General features: G+C 24.4%; 7 protein-coding genes across 7 annotated transcripts; 3 read left to right on the forward strand and 4 right to left on the reverse strand.

The window, feature by feature from the left end:
• Positions 1-225: 225 nt before the first annotated feature.
• Positions 226-1,316, forward strand: DICPUDRAFT_89000 (NADH-ubiquinone oxidoreductase 23 kDa subunit; the record flags this gene model as incomplete). Its single annotated transcript, XM_003290509.1, has 3 exons — positions 226-327; positions 724-1,174; positions 1,258-1,316. The coding sequence occupies 3 exons, from the start codon at positions 226-228 to the stop codon at positions 1,314-1,316; spliced, it is 612 nt and encodes a 203-aa protein (XP_003290557.1).
• Positions 1,317-1,592: 276 nt separating this feature from the next.
• Positions 1,593-3,668, reverse strand: DICPUDRAFT_81289 (uncharacterized protein; the record flags this gene model as incomplete). Its single annotated transcript, XM_003290517.1, has 1 exon — positions 1,593-3,668. One exon carries the CDS (start codon positions 3,666-3,668, stop codon positions 1,593-1,595), a length of 2,076 nt encoding a protein of 691 aa, XP_003290565.1.
• An 87-nt stretch (positions 3,669-3,755) lies between these two features.
• DICPUDRAFT_95166 (uncharacterized protein) lies at positions 3,756-5,492 on the reverse strand (the record flags this gene model as incomplete). Its single annotated transcript, XM_003290518.1, has 1 exon — positions 3,756-5,492. One exon carries the CDS (start codon positions 5,490-5,492, stop codon positions 3,828-3,830), a length of 1,665 nt encoding a protein of 554 aa, XP_003290566.1. The 3' UTR covers positions 3,756-3,827.
• A 1,611-nt stretch (positions 5,493-7,103) lies between these two features.
• On the forward strand, positions 7,104-8,523 carry gpaK (uncharacterized protein). The gene is made up of 2 exons (XM_003290510.1): positions 7,104-7,835; positions 7,896-8,523. Exons 1-2 carry the CDS (start codon positions 7,381-7,383, stop codon positions 8,485-8,487), a joined length of 1,047 nt encoding a protein of 348 aa, XP_003290558.1. The 5' UTR covers positions 7,104-7,380; the 3' UTR covers positions 8,488-8,523.
• A 682-nt stretch (positions 8,524-9,205) lies between these two features.
• Positions 9,206-9,891, reverse strand: DICPUDRAFT_37568 (uncharacterized protein; the record flags this gene model as incomplete). The annotated part of the gene is made up of 2 exons (XM_003290519.1): positions 9,206-9,665; positions 9,746-9,891. The coding sequence occupies 2 exons, from the start codon at positions 9,889-9,891 to the stop codon at positions 9,206-9,208; spliced, it is 606 nt and encodes a 201-aa protein (XP_003290567.1).
• Positions 9,892-10,485: 594 nt separating this feature from the next.
• Positions 10,486-11,312, reverse strand: DICPUDRAFT_81293 (uncharacterized protein; the record flags this gene model as incomplete). The annotated part of the gene is made up of 2 exons (XM_003290520.1): positions 10,486-11,210; positions 11,294-11,312. 2 exons carry the CDS (start codon positions 11,310-11,312, stop codon positions 10,486-10,488), a joined length of 744 nt encoding a protein of 247 aa, XP_003290568.1.
• A 1,189-nt stretch (positions 11,313-12,501) lies between these two features.
• DICPUDRAFT_49264 (uncharacterized protein) lies at positions 12,502-15,239 on the forward strand. Its single transcript, XM_003290511.1, has one exon. It carries the CDS (start codon positions 12,826-12,828, stop codon positions 15,181-15,183), a length of 2,358 nt encoding a protein of 785 aa, XP_003290559.1. The 5' UTR covers positions 12,502-12,825; the 3' UTR covers positions 15,184-15,239.
• Positions 15,240-16,821: the final 1,582 nt, after the last annotated feature.

Here is a 16,821-nt window from a genome sequence, read left to right on the forward strand (position 1 = left end):
TTAAATAAATAAATAAAATAAATTTTTAATTTTTTTTGATTTTACGATTATTAAAAATTGTCATTGTTTCATTTTTTTTTAAAAAAAAAAAAAAAATTAATTTTTAAAAAAATTTTTTTTTTTTTTTTTTTTAATTTTTTTTAAAATTTTTTCATTAAATTTTTTATTTTTTCTATAATAATTTAGTGAGTACATTCACAATATTCATCATTTTTTTAGCAAAAAATGTCATTCTCTAGAGTTGTAAGAACAGCAAACAATTCAAAACAATTAGGTATTAGATCATTCCAAACCTCAAAACCAAATCTTTCAAGATGGGATTCTAAAGTAAGTTCATCGAAAAAAAAAAAATGATATAGCATACAGTCATATTACACAGTATACAGTTTTTAGCAACACATAAATTGAGATTTTGGACACAAAATTATTAAAAATTGCATACATTGATAATTTATAATAATAAATGTGATGGTTTATAAAAAGATATCAAATGGGTTTTTTTTTTTAGATGTCATAATGATTTGTTTAATAATTACAATTAAATTATCATTAATTATCGTTAATAATTAATAAATATTAATAAATAATAAATAATGATAGAAATAAAATAACCATTTAAAATAAAATAAATAATAATTATTGAATATGTTGTTAGATTTTTCAATAGATAAAAATAAATACTAATATAAAAAAAATTATTATGTTTTTTTATTATTATTATAGCCAGATCAACCACCAACTGTTAAAAAAGTTATTGATGATGCAGCAAATTCATTCTTTTTAACTGAAATTATGTGGGGTATGTATATCACTGCAGGTTATTTCTTCAGAAAGAAATGTACAATCAATTATCCATTTGAAAAGACCCCAATTTCACCACGTTTCCGTGGTGAACATGCTCTTAGAAGATATCCAACTGGTGAAGAAAGATGTATTGCCTGTAAGCTTTGTGAAGCTATTTGCCCAGCCCAAGCTATTACAATTGAAGCCGAACCAAGAGAAGATGGTTCAAGAAGAACCACTCGTTACGATATCGATATGACAAAATGTATTTATTGTGGTTTCTGCCAAGAAGCTTGTCCAGTAGATGCTATTGTTGAAGGTCCAAACTTTGAATTTACTACTGAAACTAGAATCGAATTATTGTATAATAAAGAAAAACTTCTTGCTAATGGTAAATATAAATATAAAAAAAAAAAAAAAAAAAGAAAACATTCATAAGATACTAATTATATACCAATATTATTATTACTTTAGGTGATAGATGGGAAACTGAAATTGCTTCAAATATTGCCTCAGAATATCTCTATCGTTAAATCATTTTTTAAGATATAATAATAATAATAATAATAATAATAATAATAGTTTTTTTTTTAAAATAACAATAATAATGGATATTTATATAAATAATTTTTTTCAATTTAAATAATAATCAATCTTAACATAAAGCATAATACGCACTATATATAATAATATTAAAATTTAAAAATTTAGTATTATAAAAAATAAAATAAAAAAAATAAAAAAAAGATAAAAATGTAGTAAACATATTTAAAAATTATAAAAAAAAAATTAGTTTATGGATTTTATTTTTATTTGTTTATTGATGGTGGATTAAAAAATGGGAAAACACCGTTATTAGGACATGACTGAACATGTTGGCTTAAATAGTATGGAATACCAATAGATACCAATTGCTTATTTTTCTTTATAGATTCCTCTAATCTTTCTTTATTGGAATTTGTGAGCCAGTAAATTCTTTCATCAATTTCGTCCATGAAAATATGTTGAATGGTTTTATTTTTAAAGAGAATCTCTGTAAGTAAATCTATAAAAGTTAGAGTTGATGTGGGTCTGAAAAATGATATGGTGTATCTTTGCGCAAAGCTAGATGGTTTTGGAAGTTTTGAATTAATTGGAACTAATGACAAACCTAACGTGATAAGCTTGCAATTATTTACAAATAAACTATCTACATTATCATAGAGATTTTCGGAGGTTACATCTGAAACACCAGTTAAGTAAAGAGAACGTAAAGCTGAGTTTGGGTTTGCGTTGAATGATAGTAGTGATTCTATAAAGGTTTCTTTTGAAATCCAAATGTTTCTTAATTCTAATTCCTGAATTTGGTTTGGTTCATTTGTAATAAAATTAAATAGTTGTTTCATTTTACAAGTTGATGGATATGATGTACTCTTTTTAATTTCATCAAGTTCTTTTTCGTTTAAAAGTATTTTTAAAGTCTTAAGACTGCTATTTTGGCTTTGTAAAATTTGCAACAAGATTTCGATTAACGCATCACTATTTTCGTTGAGGTTAGATTTAATAAACTTTAAATTTAAACTTGATAGATTAAATGAAACTTTTGAAAGGATAAATTTAATAAATGATGGATCTGGTAGTACTAGTGATAAAAACTTAACTGATGAGGAGTTGTATGGTATTGATTGAATGTCGATTTTATTGTCTGAAAGTTGAATTAGACTTTTAAATTTTACAGTTGTTAATGTGCTTCCTTGGGTTGAGCTTAACAGCAATATGAGACCATCGACATCTTGGTTTTCAAATGTATCGTGATAATAAGACACTAGTTTGGAGTTGCCACTTGAAATATGTTTTGAAAGTATCTTGTTTAAACCAAAAGATTTGTCACTATCGGTTGTACACTGTGAGATTTCTAAATATTTAATATTATTTTTTGATGAGAGCAGTTTATCGAAAGATTCTAAATTTATTTTGATTCCAAACAAGCTGAGATGGGTAACCTTTTTGACCAATAGTGAATCCCCAATGTTTTGAACCTTTTTGTAGTTTGAAATAAGCTTTAAATGGTAGATTTTTTCAAAGCCACCCAGCTCGACAAAGTCGTTTAAAACTGATAGATCTAATAGTTCGGTGTCATCAAAAGCTTGGTTTTTTGATATTATTAAACTTTCAATTTTTCTGGTCCATTCGAAACTATAGTCACTACTTGAAAAGTCTGGGGTGGTTTGCGAGGAGTAATAAGAGTTATTACTAATTGTATTTAAAGTTGCATTTGATCCCTGTTGTTCATTTCTTTTGATATTTATTTTCTTTAGTTTGTGTAGTAATTCATCATTGGTACCCTGCGATGAAAACATTTCAATTGGAAACAAATTCTCTAGATATGATCTAGTAAACTGTTTGGTATTATTTAACACTAATTCTAATTTTGTTATATTTGTAAAGATAAATGGCAAAATATTGTTTTGTGTTCGAATTTTAACTGATTGGCTTGGTTGTAAAACGAGGGTGCTAATAGATAGTGGATATTTTTTAATTAAACTTCTATTAAATACAGTTGCAATACCAATTTTAATAAATGTTGAATCTGCTTTGATCATTCTTTGGATGGTTTTATTGCTCTCTAATAAACTTTCTTGAAGCAAATAATAATTGGGTAGTTTTAATCCTCGAGAAACCATTTTGTACCAATCTCGAGATACCATAGATAAATCTCTTACAACATTGTTAATTACCAATGTAAAGAGTTCATTAACATCATTTGTAAAACTTGATCCTTCCCAAAACGATGTTAAATAATTAATAATTTTAATAATAATTACATTTGGTAAAATAATTATTTTATTATTATTATTATTATTATTATTATTATTTTTATTGTTGTTATTATTTTTATTAAACATTTAATTATTTCCAAAGAAAATAAAAAAAAAAAAAAGATTTTTACAAAAATTATAAAAAAAAAAAACAGTTTTTTAAATATTTTTTTTAATAATTTAATATATAAATTTTTTTATTTTTTATTTTTTTTTTATTTATTTATCTTATGTTTGGATTTGATTTTATAAAACAATGTTACCATGTTTCTTGGCTGGATTTGATAATTTTTTATTTTTAAGCATTTCTAAATCTTCACAAATATATTGACGAGTTAATCTTGGTGGGATGATATCATCGATGAAACCTCTTCTGGCAGCTGGAAGTGGGTTAGCAAATTTATCATTATAAATTTGTTCTTGTTCTTTGATATCGCCTTTACCTCTAAAGATAATTTCTACAGCACCTTTTGAACCCATAACGGCAACTTGACCAGTTGGCCATGAGTAATTGGTATCACCACGAAGATGTTTAGATGACATAACATCATAAGCACCACCATAAGCTTTACGAGTGATAATTGAAATCTTTGGAACGGTAGCTTCGGCGTAGGCATATAATAATTTAGCACCATGTCTAATGATACCATTGTGTTCTTGGTTGGTACCTGGAAGGAAACCTGGAACATCGACTAAAGTAACGATTGGAATATTGAAACAATCACAGAAACGTACGAAACGAGCAGCTTTAACAGAGGCATCGATATCTAAACAACCAGCTAATTCTTTTGGTTGATTGGCAACAAAACCGACGGTACGACCTTCCATACGACCATAACCAACAATAATGTTTTTGGCAAAATCTGGTTGAATTTCAAAGAATTCACCTTCATCAGTAATACGTTCGATAACTTCTTTCATATCGTATGGTTTATTTGGATCATCTGGAATAATATCATCTAAAACTTCATCTTCACGTGATGGTGAATCGAATGGTTCTCTGATGGCAGTTTCGTTTGGATTAGATGGAAGAAGAGTGACAAATTCACGAACCTTTCTAAGACATTCAATGTCATTGTCAAAGGCAAGATGAGCAACACCAGATTTTGTGGTATGAACTTTAGCACCACCTAAACCTTCTTGTGAGATTTCTTGATTGGTAACTGATTTGACAACATCTGGACCAGTAACAAATAAGTAACTTGTATCTTTAACCATGAAAATGTAATCAGTGATGGCTGGTGAATAAACTGCACCACCAGCACATGGTCCCATAATAACTGAAATTTGTGGGATGACACCACTAGCCATAACATTACGTTGGAAAACTTCAGCATAACCAGCTAAAGAGGCAATACCTTCTTGAATACGAGCACCACCAGAGTCATTTAAACCAATAACTGGTGCACCAACTAACATTGCTTTATCCATAATTTTACAGATCTTTTCAGCATGAGCTTCTGAAAGACTGCCACCATTGACGGTAGAATCTTGACTGAAAACAAATACCAATTTACCATTGATTGTACCATGACCTGTGACGACACCATCACCTGGAATCTTTTCAACGTTGAAATCTTGACAACGATGGGTAACTAACATATCGTATTCTCTGAATGATCCTTCATCTAATAATAATTCGATACGTTCACGAGCTAATAATTTACCTTTAGCATGTTGAGCATCAATTCTTTTAATACCACCACCTAATTCAGCTCTATCTGATTCTTCTTGAATTCTACCCAAAACTCTATCAATTTGTGATTCGATTCTAACAGCCTTGAATGGTTCTTTGGTTGCTGTAGTAGTGGTTGAAAAACATTTTTTACTTGAACAAACTAATGAACCAGTTTTGGTTTGTTGTTTTAAAATTGAAAGAGTAGTTTTATTTAATAATCTTCTACCTAACATTTTTTTAAGATTTAATTTAAATTATTAAATAAATAATAATATAAAATTATAAAATAAAATAAAAAGAAAAAAAAAAAATTTTTAAAAAAATTTATGCTAAAAATTTAAAAAAAATTAAAAAAAAAAAATTTTAAAAATTTGAAATTTTAATTTGGTGAAAAAAAAAAATTATTTCATATTATGAACTTCAAAAAAACCATCTTTATTAAATTAAATCATTAAATTTAGAAAATTTTAATTAAATAACCATAATTAAAATGAAATAACAACTCAATATTTAATTGAATGATTATAAAAAATATAAAATTTTTTTTTTTTATGTTTGTGTTTATTAAAAAAAAAAATTTTTAAAAAAAAAAAAAAACAATCAAATGCGAAAATGGTGTGAGTTGTATAATAGCTAAAAATAACTTTACTATATTTGTATCATAAAGTCATTATAATAATTATCTTTTTATGGAAAATCACATAAAAAAAGATCTTAAAAATTAATTTTATTATCTAAAATCACATAATATTGCTTTGGATCAAAATTATTTAAAAAAAGAAAAAATAATAAAATATCTCTTATATAAAAAAAGTAAATAATTAATATCTTACAAATTTTAATTTATTAATTTAAAATTATATATTTAAAATTAAATTCAAAAAAAAAAAAAAAAAAACTAAATTAATTAAAAGGTTTAAATAAAATTGTTAAAAAATTAATATTTTGTGGCTGGTGTATTAATATTTTTATTGGTTATTTTTATATCAAATACTTTTTAGTAGAATTATATTTAAAGAATCTCCTAATCAAAATCATGAAAAAATCATAAATGATAAATATCAAATAAAAAAGAAATAATCTAAGCATACAAAGAAAGAAAATTTAATTAAAAAAAAAAAAATATAATTATATAAATAAAGTTTTAAAAAAAAAAGTAAATACATCCCCTTATGGTTATTGTATTTTGATTTAATATTAAAAAAAAAATAGTTTATTTATCATTATAAATTTTGATTTTTATTTATTATTATTATCAACATCATCATTAATCTCACCTTTTTCTTTTTGTCTGTTTATTTACTTGAATTTTTATTTGTTTATTTTTTAATTAGTTATTGTTGTTATTTTTATTATTTTGGAGTTGAATTTAAAAAAAAATGGTCATATGGAGTTGATGATATAATTTTAAACAATATCATGATTAAAAACAACAAATAAAAATTATTAAAACCACCCCTTTTTTAATTACATACATTCACACCCACCCACAGATAACATTAACCCTTCAACCCCACACACAAAACCTCATAACCACACCCACACATTTCCAAACAATTATATAAACACTGTCACCATCACCACCATCACCACATAGAATCACACACCCACACCACACCAGAAAAAAACTATTTTTATATATCATGCATTTAGTTTTATCTTTTATTATATATATAACATTAACCATATACATAAATATATAAATATATATACCACTATGTATAACTTCAGTTTTTTTTTTATTTTTTTATTTTTTTTTTTATTTTTTTATTTTTTTATATTGTTTTTATATATAAATAATTCTATTTTATGTTTAGTTTAAAACATTATAATTTAAAGCATTTAAATTTTACTAATAAATAAAATAATTTTTTTAATATTTAATCTGTTATTTTTTTTTTAAATTACACCAACTAACTCTTCTTTTTTTTTCATTACATTATATATTCCTTTCAAATAAGTTGCAACCTATTATTTAAATATATATTTGTTTAATTATTTTTATTTATTTTAATATCCAATTCCATTTTATATTCATTTTTTTTATTTTTTTTTCAAATTTAAATTAAATTATTAAATTTTTATAAATCATTTCAATTAAAAATAAAATATAATAAAAAAATGGGCGTTCAATTTAGTAATATTGGAAATAGATGGCTTATTGAAAGATCAATAATGATAGAGAAAAAAAAAAGAAGAAGTAAAAGCTTAATCAAAATTTTAATGTTAGGTAATGAAAATAGTGCAAAACATACCTTTGCAAAACAAGTCAAACTAATATATCAAAATGGGTCATTTTTAAACTCTGATGCAAAATCAATATTACCTTATATTAAACTATATATCAGTAACTGCTTCAAAGATGTCATAAGGGTTGTACATGCTCAAGAAAAACCTGTTTACTCTACCGATGATGGAGAATTGGCATGGAATAAACTCAAAGCATTTTCATATTGCCCATATGATTTCAAACCCAACAAAGAATTAGCAAAATATATCTACGACTTGTGCCATGATCCATCTTTTAAATTAGTTATCTACCCAATTATATCATCGAGAAGAGAAGATGCATTTTAGTAAGTTTTATATTTTTTTATAAATAAAAATAAAATTACTAATTTATTCTTTTTTAATAGTTTAATAGAAAATTGTAAAAGAATGTCAAGTGAAGATTATATACCCACTGATGAAGATATATTAAGATGCTCCAATACCTCTAATCAATCGGGAATATTTGATACAAAATTAGAAGTTGGTAAATGTCAATATGTTTTTGTGGATGTTGGCAATCAAAGATGTGATAGAAAGAAATGGATACATCAATTTGACGATGTTGGTGTAATATTATACTTTTTGTCACTAGATGAATTTGACCTACCACCAGATGAAAAGATAAACTGCAATAACAAATTACAAGAAAATATATTAATCTATGAAGAAATTGTAAACAATCATTTCTATCTAAACACTCCTGTAATCATTTTATTAAACAAAAAAGAAGAGTTTACACAGAAATTAAAAAAGGTACAATTTAATACCTATTTCCCAGAGTATAGAGGTTCCAACCACCCAAACGATGTCAGCTCATTTATATCAAATAAATTCAAACAACTAGATCATTTCCATATCAACAAAAGATTATTTATTCATTCATTTAACTCTACAAACGAAGACCAAATAATAGATTTCTTTTCATATGTAAAAAAAATTTTAGAAGATTCAATTTAAATAAATAAAAATAAATAAAAAAATGTAAATAGATATAAAAAAACCCACCATGTCTTTTTTTTTTTTTATAAATGTATACATAAAAGAGAAAAGGTTTTATTTAATTATTATTGTTTATTTTTGATTTGGGTGTAATTTTGATTTCTATTTCAAAGCAATTTGAAATAGTTTAGTTAGTGTTTGTTTTTTTGTTTGTTTGTTTGTTTGTTTGTTTGTTTGAATTTTTGATTAATGTAATGCTGTTTGGTTGTTGGTTTGATATTTATTGATAAATCTAGTTTCCTATTTTATTTCCTATATTTTTATATTTATTTGATTTTAACTTTTTATTATTTTTTTTTAATTAATTAAATTACTTAAAAACTCTAATAATAATTTTGGTGGTGATTGGGATGAGCCTCCTGCTGATGCTGAAGATGCAATAGATGAAGATCCTGATGGAGATGGGGTTGGAGATGGGGTTGGAGTTGGTGCTTCTTTCTTTTTACCACAATGGAAACCACCACAGGCTGAAACAACAATAACAAAAATAACAATCTAAAAAAATAATGGGTTAATATTAATGTTTTAAAAAACAATATTATTATTATTATTATTATTATTATTATTATTATTATTATTATTATTATTATTATTATTATTATTATTATTATTATTATTATTATTACTATTATTATTATTATTATCGTTATCGTTATCGTTATCGAGTATAATTAATTTAACTTACAGCAACAATAGCAGCAATGATTAACATTAACTTGACATTTTTCCACCACATAGCACATTTTAATTGTTTACTTTGTTTTTTAAATTTAAATGATTGTTGATTTAATGATTCAGTACGATCTACAAGAATTTCAATTTTTTCACCACGTTTTAATAATTGTGGAGCAATATCACTTACCAAAATATTTTTAACTTCGTCTACCTCCATCATTGTACGACTCATAGTATCTACACTACGATTATTTGAATAGTGATCCATGAGGTTCTCTAATGTTCTTGAAAAATCTGAATTCATACCATAGGCATTTGCTGTTTTACCTTTATCACCATACATTGATTTAAATCTATTTTTAACATCCTCTAAAAATGCAAATGGTATTCTTCTACCAAACTCTTCATCTGCCATACAAAGATATGTTAATTGGTCATTTACTAAATAGTGAAAAATATATCTTTTTTTTTTTTTTTTTAAAAGTTTAGTATTTTAAAATATAGTAACCACTAATATAATCAACTACATAAATAAACTTACTTTTCGTAAACATATGACATCTTTGTGTCATTTGGTGGAATTAAATCTAAAATTCTTTTGGTAATGGTTGTAAAATTACCAGTAGTATTGGTAAACTCTGCCAATACTGAGGATCCTCTGGCTACTAATGAATAGATAATTGGCATTTTTATATATATATTCTTATAACAATAACAACAATATAAAAAAATGATAATATTAAACTATTTAGTTAAAAATTAAAATTAACAAACGATATTATTAAAAGTTTTAAATTTATGTTGTCTTTTTTTCTATAAAGTTTTTTTTTTAAAATTATAAAAAAAAAAAAAATTTATTTTATTTTTTTTTATTTTTAATTTAATTTTTTATTTTTAATTTTTTTTTTTTTTTAATTTTTTAAGAGAAAAAAATAAAACTAAGGAAATAATAATAATTTATTAATAAATAAGTATAATATAATAATATAATAATCAAATGATATTAAAATAAAATGAGACTTTGATCTAATATAATTTTAACACACAAATAATTAATGTGGTAAAAAATTAATTCTTTTAAAAAAAAGTTTTTACCTTTTTTCTTTTTTGACCAGGGTCGATTTGATGGAATTAATTAAAACGAATAGAATGAGAACTATATTTGAAGTTTTCTTTTTTTTTTTTTTTTTTTTTTTAATTATTTTTTATTTTATTATTTTTTTTTATAGTTTTATTTTTTATTTTTTTTATTTTTTTTAAATATTATTATTTATATATTATTTATACATTATCAACGATTGAATTTCTAATTTTGCTAATAATATTTTGTGGTTGAGCACCTTGAAGATGGAAAATGGATTCGATGACAGAGATTTCAGTGGCAGTGGTATCAGCACCAACGAAAGCGGTCCAATCATTAACTACACAACCAGCAGCAACACATTCATTACCACGATTGACAGTACCAGCAACAACTGGAACTTGGAGAAGTGATGATAATTCATCTTGATCGGCAATTGAGGTCATTGGGTGAACGAGTGCACCTTGATTGGTAAGGGCACAATAGGTACCAACTAAAACATTACTGGAGACAGTTTGTCTGAAAACTTCAACACCTAAAACATCGGCGATAATTTCTTCAGTTTCTCTATCAATATCTGGATGAATAAGGGCAACATAGTCATTTGTGGCAATACAATTACCTAAAGCTGAAAATCTTTCTTCGACTCTTTGAACAACAACTTCATCTGGTAATGAGTTTCTAATTTGTTGTAATTCTTGATCAGTAGCTGTATTTGGTAATAATAAACCATTCTTGTTACCAGCTGTTAAACGTCCAACAATACGAGTACCTGCAATTGAGGTTTCGATAACTGGAATATGATCTGCTAATTTAACATCAAACATATGTAAAAATTGTTTACTGGCACATTGACCAACTAAACAATATTTATTTGTTAATTTTGAAAAAACACCAACATCACAACTATTTTCATATTGAATTCCTAAAATAAGAAAAGTGGTAAAAAATTAAAATAATTAGTAATTAATAAATAAAGTTTTATTTTATAACATTTAAATTACATACTAGTAATACTAGAGGCCATTTTTTATATATTATTTATTTAATTTTTTGTTTGGTAGGGATGGGGGGGTGTGGGGGGTATATATATAAAGATGTGTTATTTACACAAAAAATTAAAACTTTTTAAAAGAATTGGAAAATAAAAATTTCTTTTTAAAAAGAGTGTAATAATTGTTAGAACCAAAAAATAATGTTTTAGTTTTTAAAAATATTTGTTGGCTAAAAAAATTTCGTTTTTTTAAAATTTTGAAAAAAAAAAATAATTTTAAATAAAAAAAATTAAAAAAAAAAAATTAAAAAAAATTAAAAAAAAAAAATAAAATAAAATTAAAATAAATAAATATTAATGTTTTTTTCCCATTTTAAAATTAATAATAAATTAAGAAAGAAAATCAGGAATTAAAATTTAATATTAAAATAATATAAATTTAAATATTAAAACTATAAAACAAAAAAAAAAAAAAAAATTAATTTTACGATAATTTTTTTTTATTCAAATAAAAAATAAGATAAATTTCTTTTTTAAAACTATTTATATCCCATGAATGTTTTGTTTTTAAAGTGTGTATGTGTATGTGTATGTGTGTATGTGTGTTTTGTAGTATCTGGTTATCCAATCATACAAAGTAATTCCCAATCATAACCTAAAGTGTGAAATGGTGAAAAAAAAAAACCATTATGATCAATAAAATTAACTATTTGGTGGGGAATATACAATATTTATTATTTAGACCAATCAAAAAGTTGCCAACGTGGTTTTTTTTAAACGTTTTTCCCCAATCATAACTAACATTTGGTGAAAAGGGTGAAACATTTATTTTTTTTAAATTAATTTTTTTTTTTTTTATTTTTTTTTTTTAAATTTTTGGTTTTTAAAGCAAGAGTTTGTTTGTAAATTTAGATTTTTTTAATAAAAAAAAAAAAACCACTTGCTCAATTAAATTTTATCTACATTTATATATTTATTTATTTATTTATTTATTTATTTATTTTTATATTTATATTTATATTTATATTCTATATATATAAATACATACAGATAGTATTATTTATTTTAAAAATAAATTTTTTTTTTTTGTTTTTGTTTAAATTTTTGTTTTTTTTTATTTTTTTTTTTATTTTTTTTTAATTTAAACCGTGGTTATAAAAAATCATTTAGACATTATTATTTAATTTTTTATTAAATAATATCATTTATAATGACCAAAAAACAATATAAACAACTTGGTGAAAGCCAGGATGATGAAGAAAATATAAATATTAATAATAGTAATAGTAATATTAATAATAACAATAATAATAATAATAATTACAATAACAATAACGATGATACTCTTCATGAAGATGATGAAGATGATTATAAAAATGAAGATAATAAAATATTAAATAGTAGTAATAATAATAAATTAAAATCAATAAGAAGTCCAGAATTGTATTATGTGCCACCAAATAAAATTAAAATATCCAGTGATATAATTGGACCACCATTATCTAGTTCACCATTACAATATCCATCCAATACAATACCGAGCCCTATGCTATCTGCACCAGCATCATTAAATAACAGTAAAAATAACACACCAAAAATGGTTCCACAATCAAAAAGCAGTAGTTTACAATCAACACCCAGCATTTCAAGTGCAAACGGGTTAAATCAACCTTTACCACCACATTTCGACCTAAATAGCAGCCAACCAATAAATTTTTACAGTAATAATGATAATAACAACAATTATAATGAACAGGATAATAAGTTAGGTCACTCTGAAATTTTAATTGTTGAAAAAGATAGGATAGAGGAGGATGATAATTTCCTAAAGACAATTAAACAAATCAAAACATTTAAGTTTCAAAAAAAACACAAAAAGAAGTTTATAAATTATTTATTAGGTTTGGTACCAATAGTGGAGTGGTTACCAAATTATAATTGGAAGAGCGATTGGAAGGGTGATTTGGTCGCAGGTATTACTGTTGGTGTAATGTTAATTCCACAGGGTATGGCTTATGCTATGGTAGCCGGCTTACCACCAATTTATGGGTTGTATTCATCCATTTTACCAGTTTTAGCATATTGTATTTTTGGTACTGCTAAGCAATTATCTATGGGACCATTTGCAATTATTTCACTTTTGGTATTGGAAACAGTAAACAGTGTTGCTGGCGTTGGAAATAAAGATGACGTTTATAGAGTTAGTCTTTCAATTCTATTGGCTCTTGTGTGTGGCGTAATTCAAATGTTTTTGGGTTTAATTCGTTTTGGATTTGTTGCAAATTTTCTTTCAGATCCAGTTAAAACAGGTTTTACTAGTGGTTGTGCTTTAATTATTGGTAGTAGTCAGTTAAAACATATCTTTGGTTATGAAGTAGAGGGCTCAAATTTCCTCCTTCTCTTGGTTATTCGTTATTTAAAGAAAATTAAAGATATAAATTTATGGGCTTTCTTATTGGGTATAATCGGTATCGTAATTTTAATTGGTATAAAAAAAACCAATGCAAGATTCAAATTAAAAATTCCAGGACCATTGCTAGTTGTAGTTATCTTTACCTTCTTTTCATGGTTATTAAAATTAGAACAAAGAGCTCATATTAAAGTTGTTGGTAATATTCCATCAGGTTTTCCTCACCCAGAGTTCCCATTGGTACGTTATAATCATTCTCTCTACAGCGAAACTGGCGAAAATGGTTTGCCACCACCACCTAATACCGATTGGTTTAATAATATTGCTCAATTAGCACCTGGTGCTTTGGTATTGGTTTTGGTTGGTTTCATTAGTAGTGTTTCAATTGGTGCAAAGTTTGGTGAAAAATATAACTATACTATCGATCCAAATCAAGAGTTGTTTTCATTGGGTGCCAGTGACTTCTTTGGCGCATTCTTTTTATCATTCCCAGTTGGTGCCTCATTATCAAGAACTGCCGTAAATGCACAAAGTGGTGCAGTTTCACAAATATCTTCATTTATCTGCACAGTCATCATTGTTTTTAGTATTTTCTTTTTAACACCAGTAGTGTATTTCCTTCCAAGAGCAGTTTTATCATCAATCGTTATCGTTGCAATTATTGACTTGGTAGAGTATCAAATGGTATTTGACTTGTGGAAGGTTCACCGTAAAGATCTTTTACTATTTTGCATTTCCTTTTTCTCAACAACTGTTTTGGGTATTTTGCAAGGTATTCTCATTGGTACTATTACTTCATTATTAATGATCATTTATCGTAGTGCTTATCCACCATTTGCAGTATTGGGACGTCTACCAGGCACTGAAATTTATAAAAATATCAAACGTGTACCAAAAGCGGAAACATTTAAAGGAATCCGTATTGTTCGTATTGATGGTTCAATTTATTTTGCAAATTGTATGTTTATTAGAAAGAAACTTAGACATCACGAGCCATTCCATAGACACACAAGTGGTGGCGATGAAGATGCAATTGCGATTATGACAGATAGCGAAGCTGAAAATGCAAACATTGATGATGATGAACCAATTCAAGTAGTTATTGATGGCCGTCCAACCATTGGTGCAATGGTCATTGATTGTTCCTCTGTCAATGACATCGATTCGACTGGTATTCGTATGCTTAAAGAATTAGTAGATGACTGTAGAAAAAGACAAATTGTTATTTATTTCGCTTCTGTTAAAGGCTATGTTAGAGATAACATGAAGCGTGGAGGTGTCGTAGATCATTATGGTGCCGATCATTTCTTTTATACAATCACAGATGCAGTTGAGCATCATTTATATTTATTAAGACAAAGTAAACGAAGTAAAGATTTATTAAGAAGTTCTCAAACTTTATCAAATAGAAATTTAATAAATAGTGCAGTTTTAAATTCAACAACTTCAACAGGTTCAAAAGAAGATGGTATACCATTGATGACTTTAAAATAAAAATAAAAATAAATAAAAAAATAAAAATAAAAAAAACCAAATTTTATTTGTAATTTAAAAATTAATATTTTTAATAATTTATTTTTATAAACTTCAATTAATATTTTTTTTTAATGAATTTGTTATTTGAAAATTAATTTTAGGTGAATTCAAATTTAGCTATCAGTAAAAAGTAGGTATTTATAAATCAAAGAAAGCTGTAGATCTTCTAACCTTAATCTGCTTTTTTTCAATTCCTTTAATTTATTTATTATTAATAGTCTAAAAATCAATAGATACCAGATGAATATAATAACAATATAAATCATAATGATCACTTCGTATTAAAAAAAAAAATTGATCACTGTTCCAATATTAATAAAATATTGTTTTTACTTTAATCAGAAAAGAATGTAATGTATTTTTTGTATTTATTTATTATGGGGGGGGGATGACTGGAGGTATTTTTTTTTTTATAAAAAGTTGTTTAACCAAATCAAATTATAATCATGAGTATAAGTGATAAAAATAATTAAAAGAAAACAAAAAATAATCAAACACTCACTACATGATTTCAATCTATTAAAAATCAATAATCAAATGTATTTTATTATAATAGGTTAAAACAATGTAGATCAACTCTTTTCGATATCCTCCATTAAAATTATTTATTGCATAAAAATTTTCTTTTCCCCAAACTCACCCACAAATTATTATAATAAAATTATATCTTTGGATTTTTAAACCTTTTTTTTTTTTGAATTTATCACACATCAACACAACACCCCATTTTTATTTTCAAAAAAAAAAAAAAAAAAACAAAAAACAAAAATACATAAAGTTAAATACAACCTAAAACTTCAAACCCACAATTTTGTTGATAAAAAAAGATATTGAATATATAAAAAAGGGGTTAATATAATAATTTTTTAAAATATGAAGCTTTATTGTATGGTTATTTAACTTTTTTTTTTTTTTTCAAATTTTTTTTATTTATTTTTAAAATTTTTTATTTTTTTTAATTAAAAATGGATTTAAAATTTTTTTTTTTTCATTGATTCTTTTTTTTTTAATATTTTTTTCTTGTTTATCAGTTGCCTTACTCATATTATATTTTTTTATTGTTTTAATATTTATAGGGTTATCAAATTCAAACACATATACATACACACATACACACATACCACTATACCATATTTAATCATTTTTTTTTTCATACATTGATCACAAATCAATCACAATCAATAAATAACCCCATTCAAAGTATTTTTATCCTTTATTTATATAAATAATATCAAATTCTAAATAAAAATTTAAAACGCTTTACCTCTATAAAATTTAAAAAAAAAAAAAAAAAAAAAAAAAAAAAAACCCCACCATAATTTTTTTTTTACATATATAAATACCACTCAAACCCACCAAAATATATTATATAATTTATACTTTCACCCTTTTTTTTTAAATTATTAAAAGATACTCCCCACTCACATTTACCCACCTACTCCATATAATTTAATATATATATTTTTTTACACTTTATATATATTTTATCTTCATATTATATTGTTCTTGCGTGTGATACTGGTTTTTAAATAAATATTAAATAATAATTTTATATTTTTTTTATAATTTTTTATTGTTTTTTTTGCTTCTATTTAA

This window comes from Dictyostelium purpureum (genome assembly GCF_000190715.1).
Source record: "Dictyostelium purpureum unplaced genomic scaffold DICPUscaffold_228, whole genome shotgun sequence".
Lineage (NCBI taxonomy): Eukaryota > Evosea > Eumycetozoa > Dictyosteliales > Dictyosteliaceae > Dictyostelium > Dictyostelium purpureum.

Excerpts from the sequence above, each read along its gene's own strand:
- gpaK (XM_003290510.1), top strand. The coding sequence starts at position 7,381 with ATGGGCGTTCAATTTAGTAATATTGGAAATAGATGGCTTATTGAAAGA. Across the intron at positions 7,836-7,895 it reads AGAAGAGAAGATGCATTTTA|TTTAATAGAAAATTGTAAAA; the intron begins GTAAGTTTTATA and ends CTTTTTTAATAG.
- DICPUDRAFT_49264 (XM_003290511.1), top strand. The coding sequence starts at position 12,826 with ATGCTATCTGCACCAGCATCATTAAATAACAGTAAAAATAACACACCA.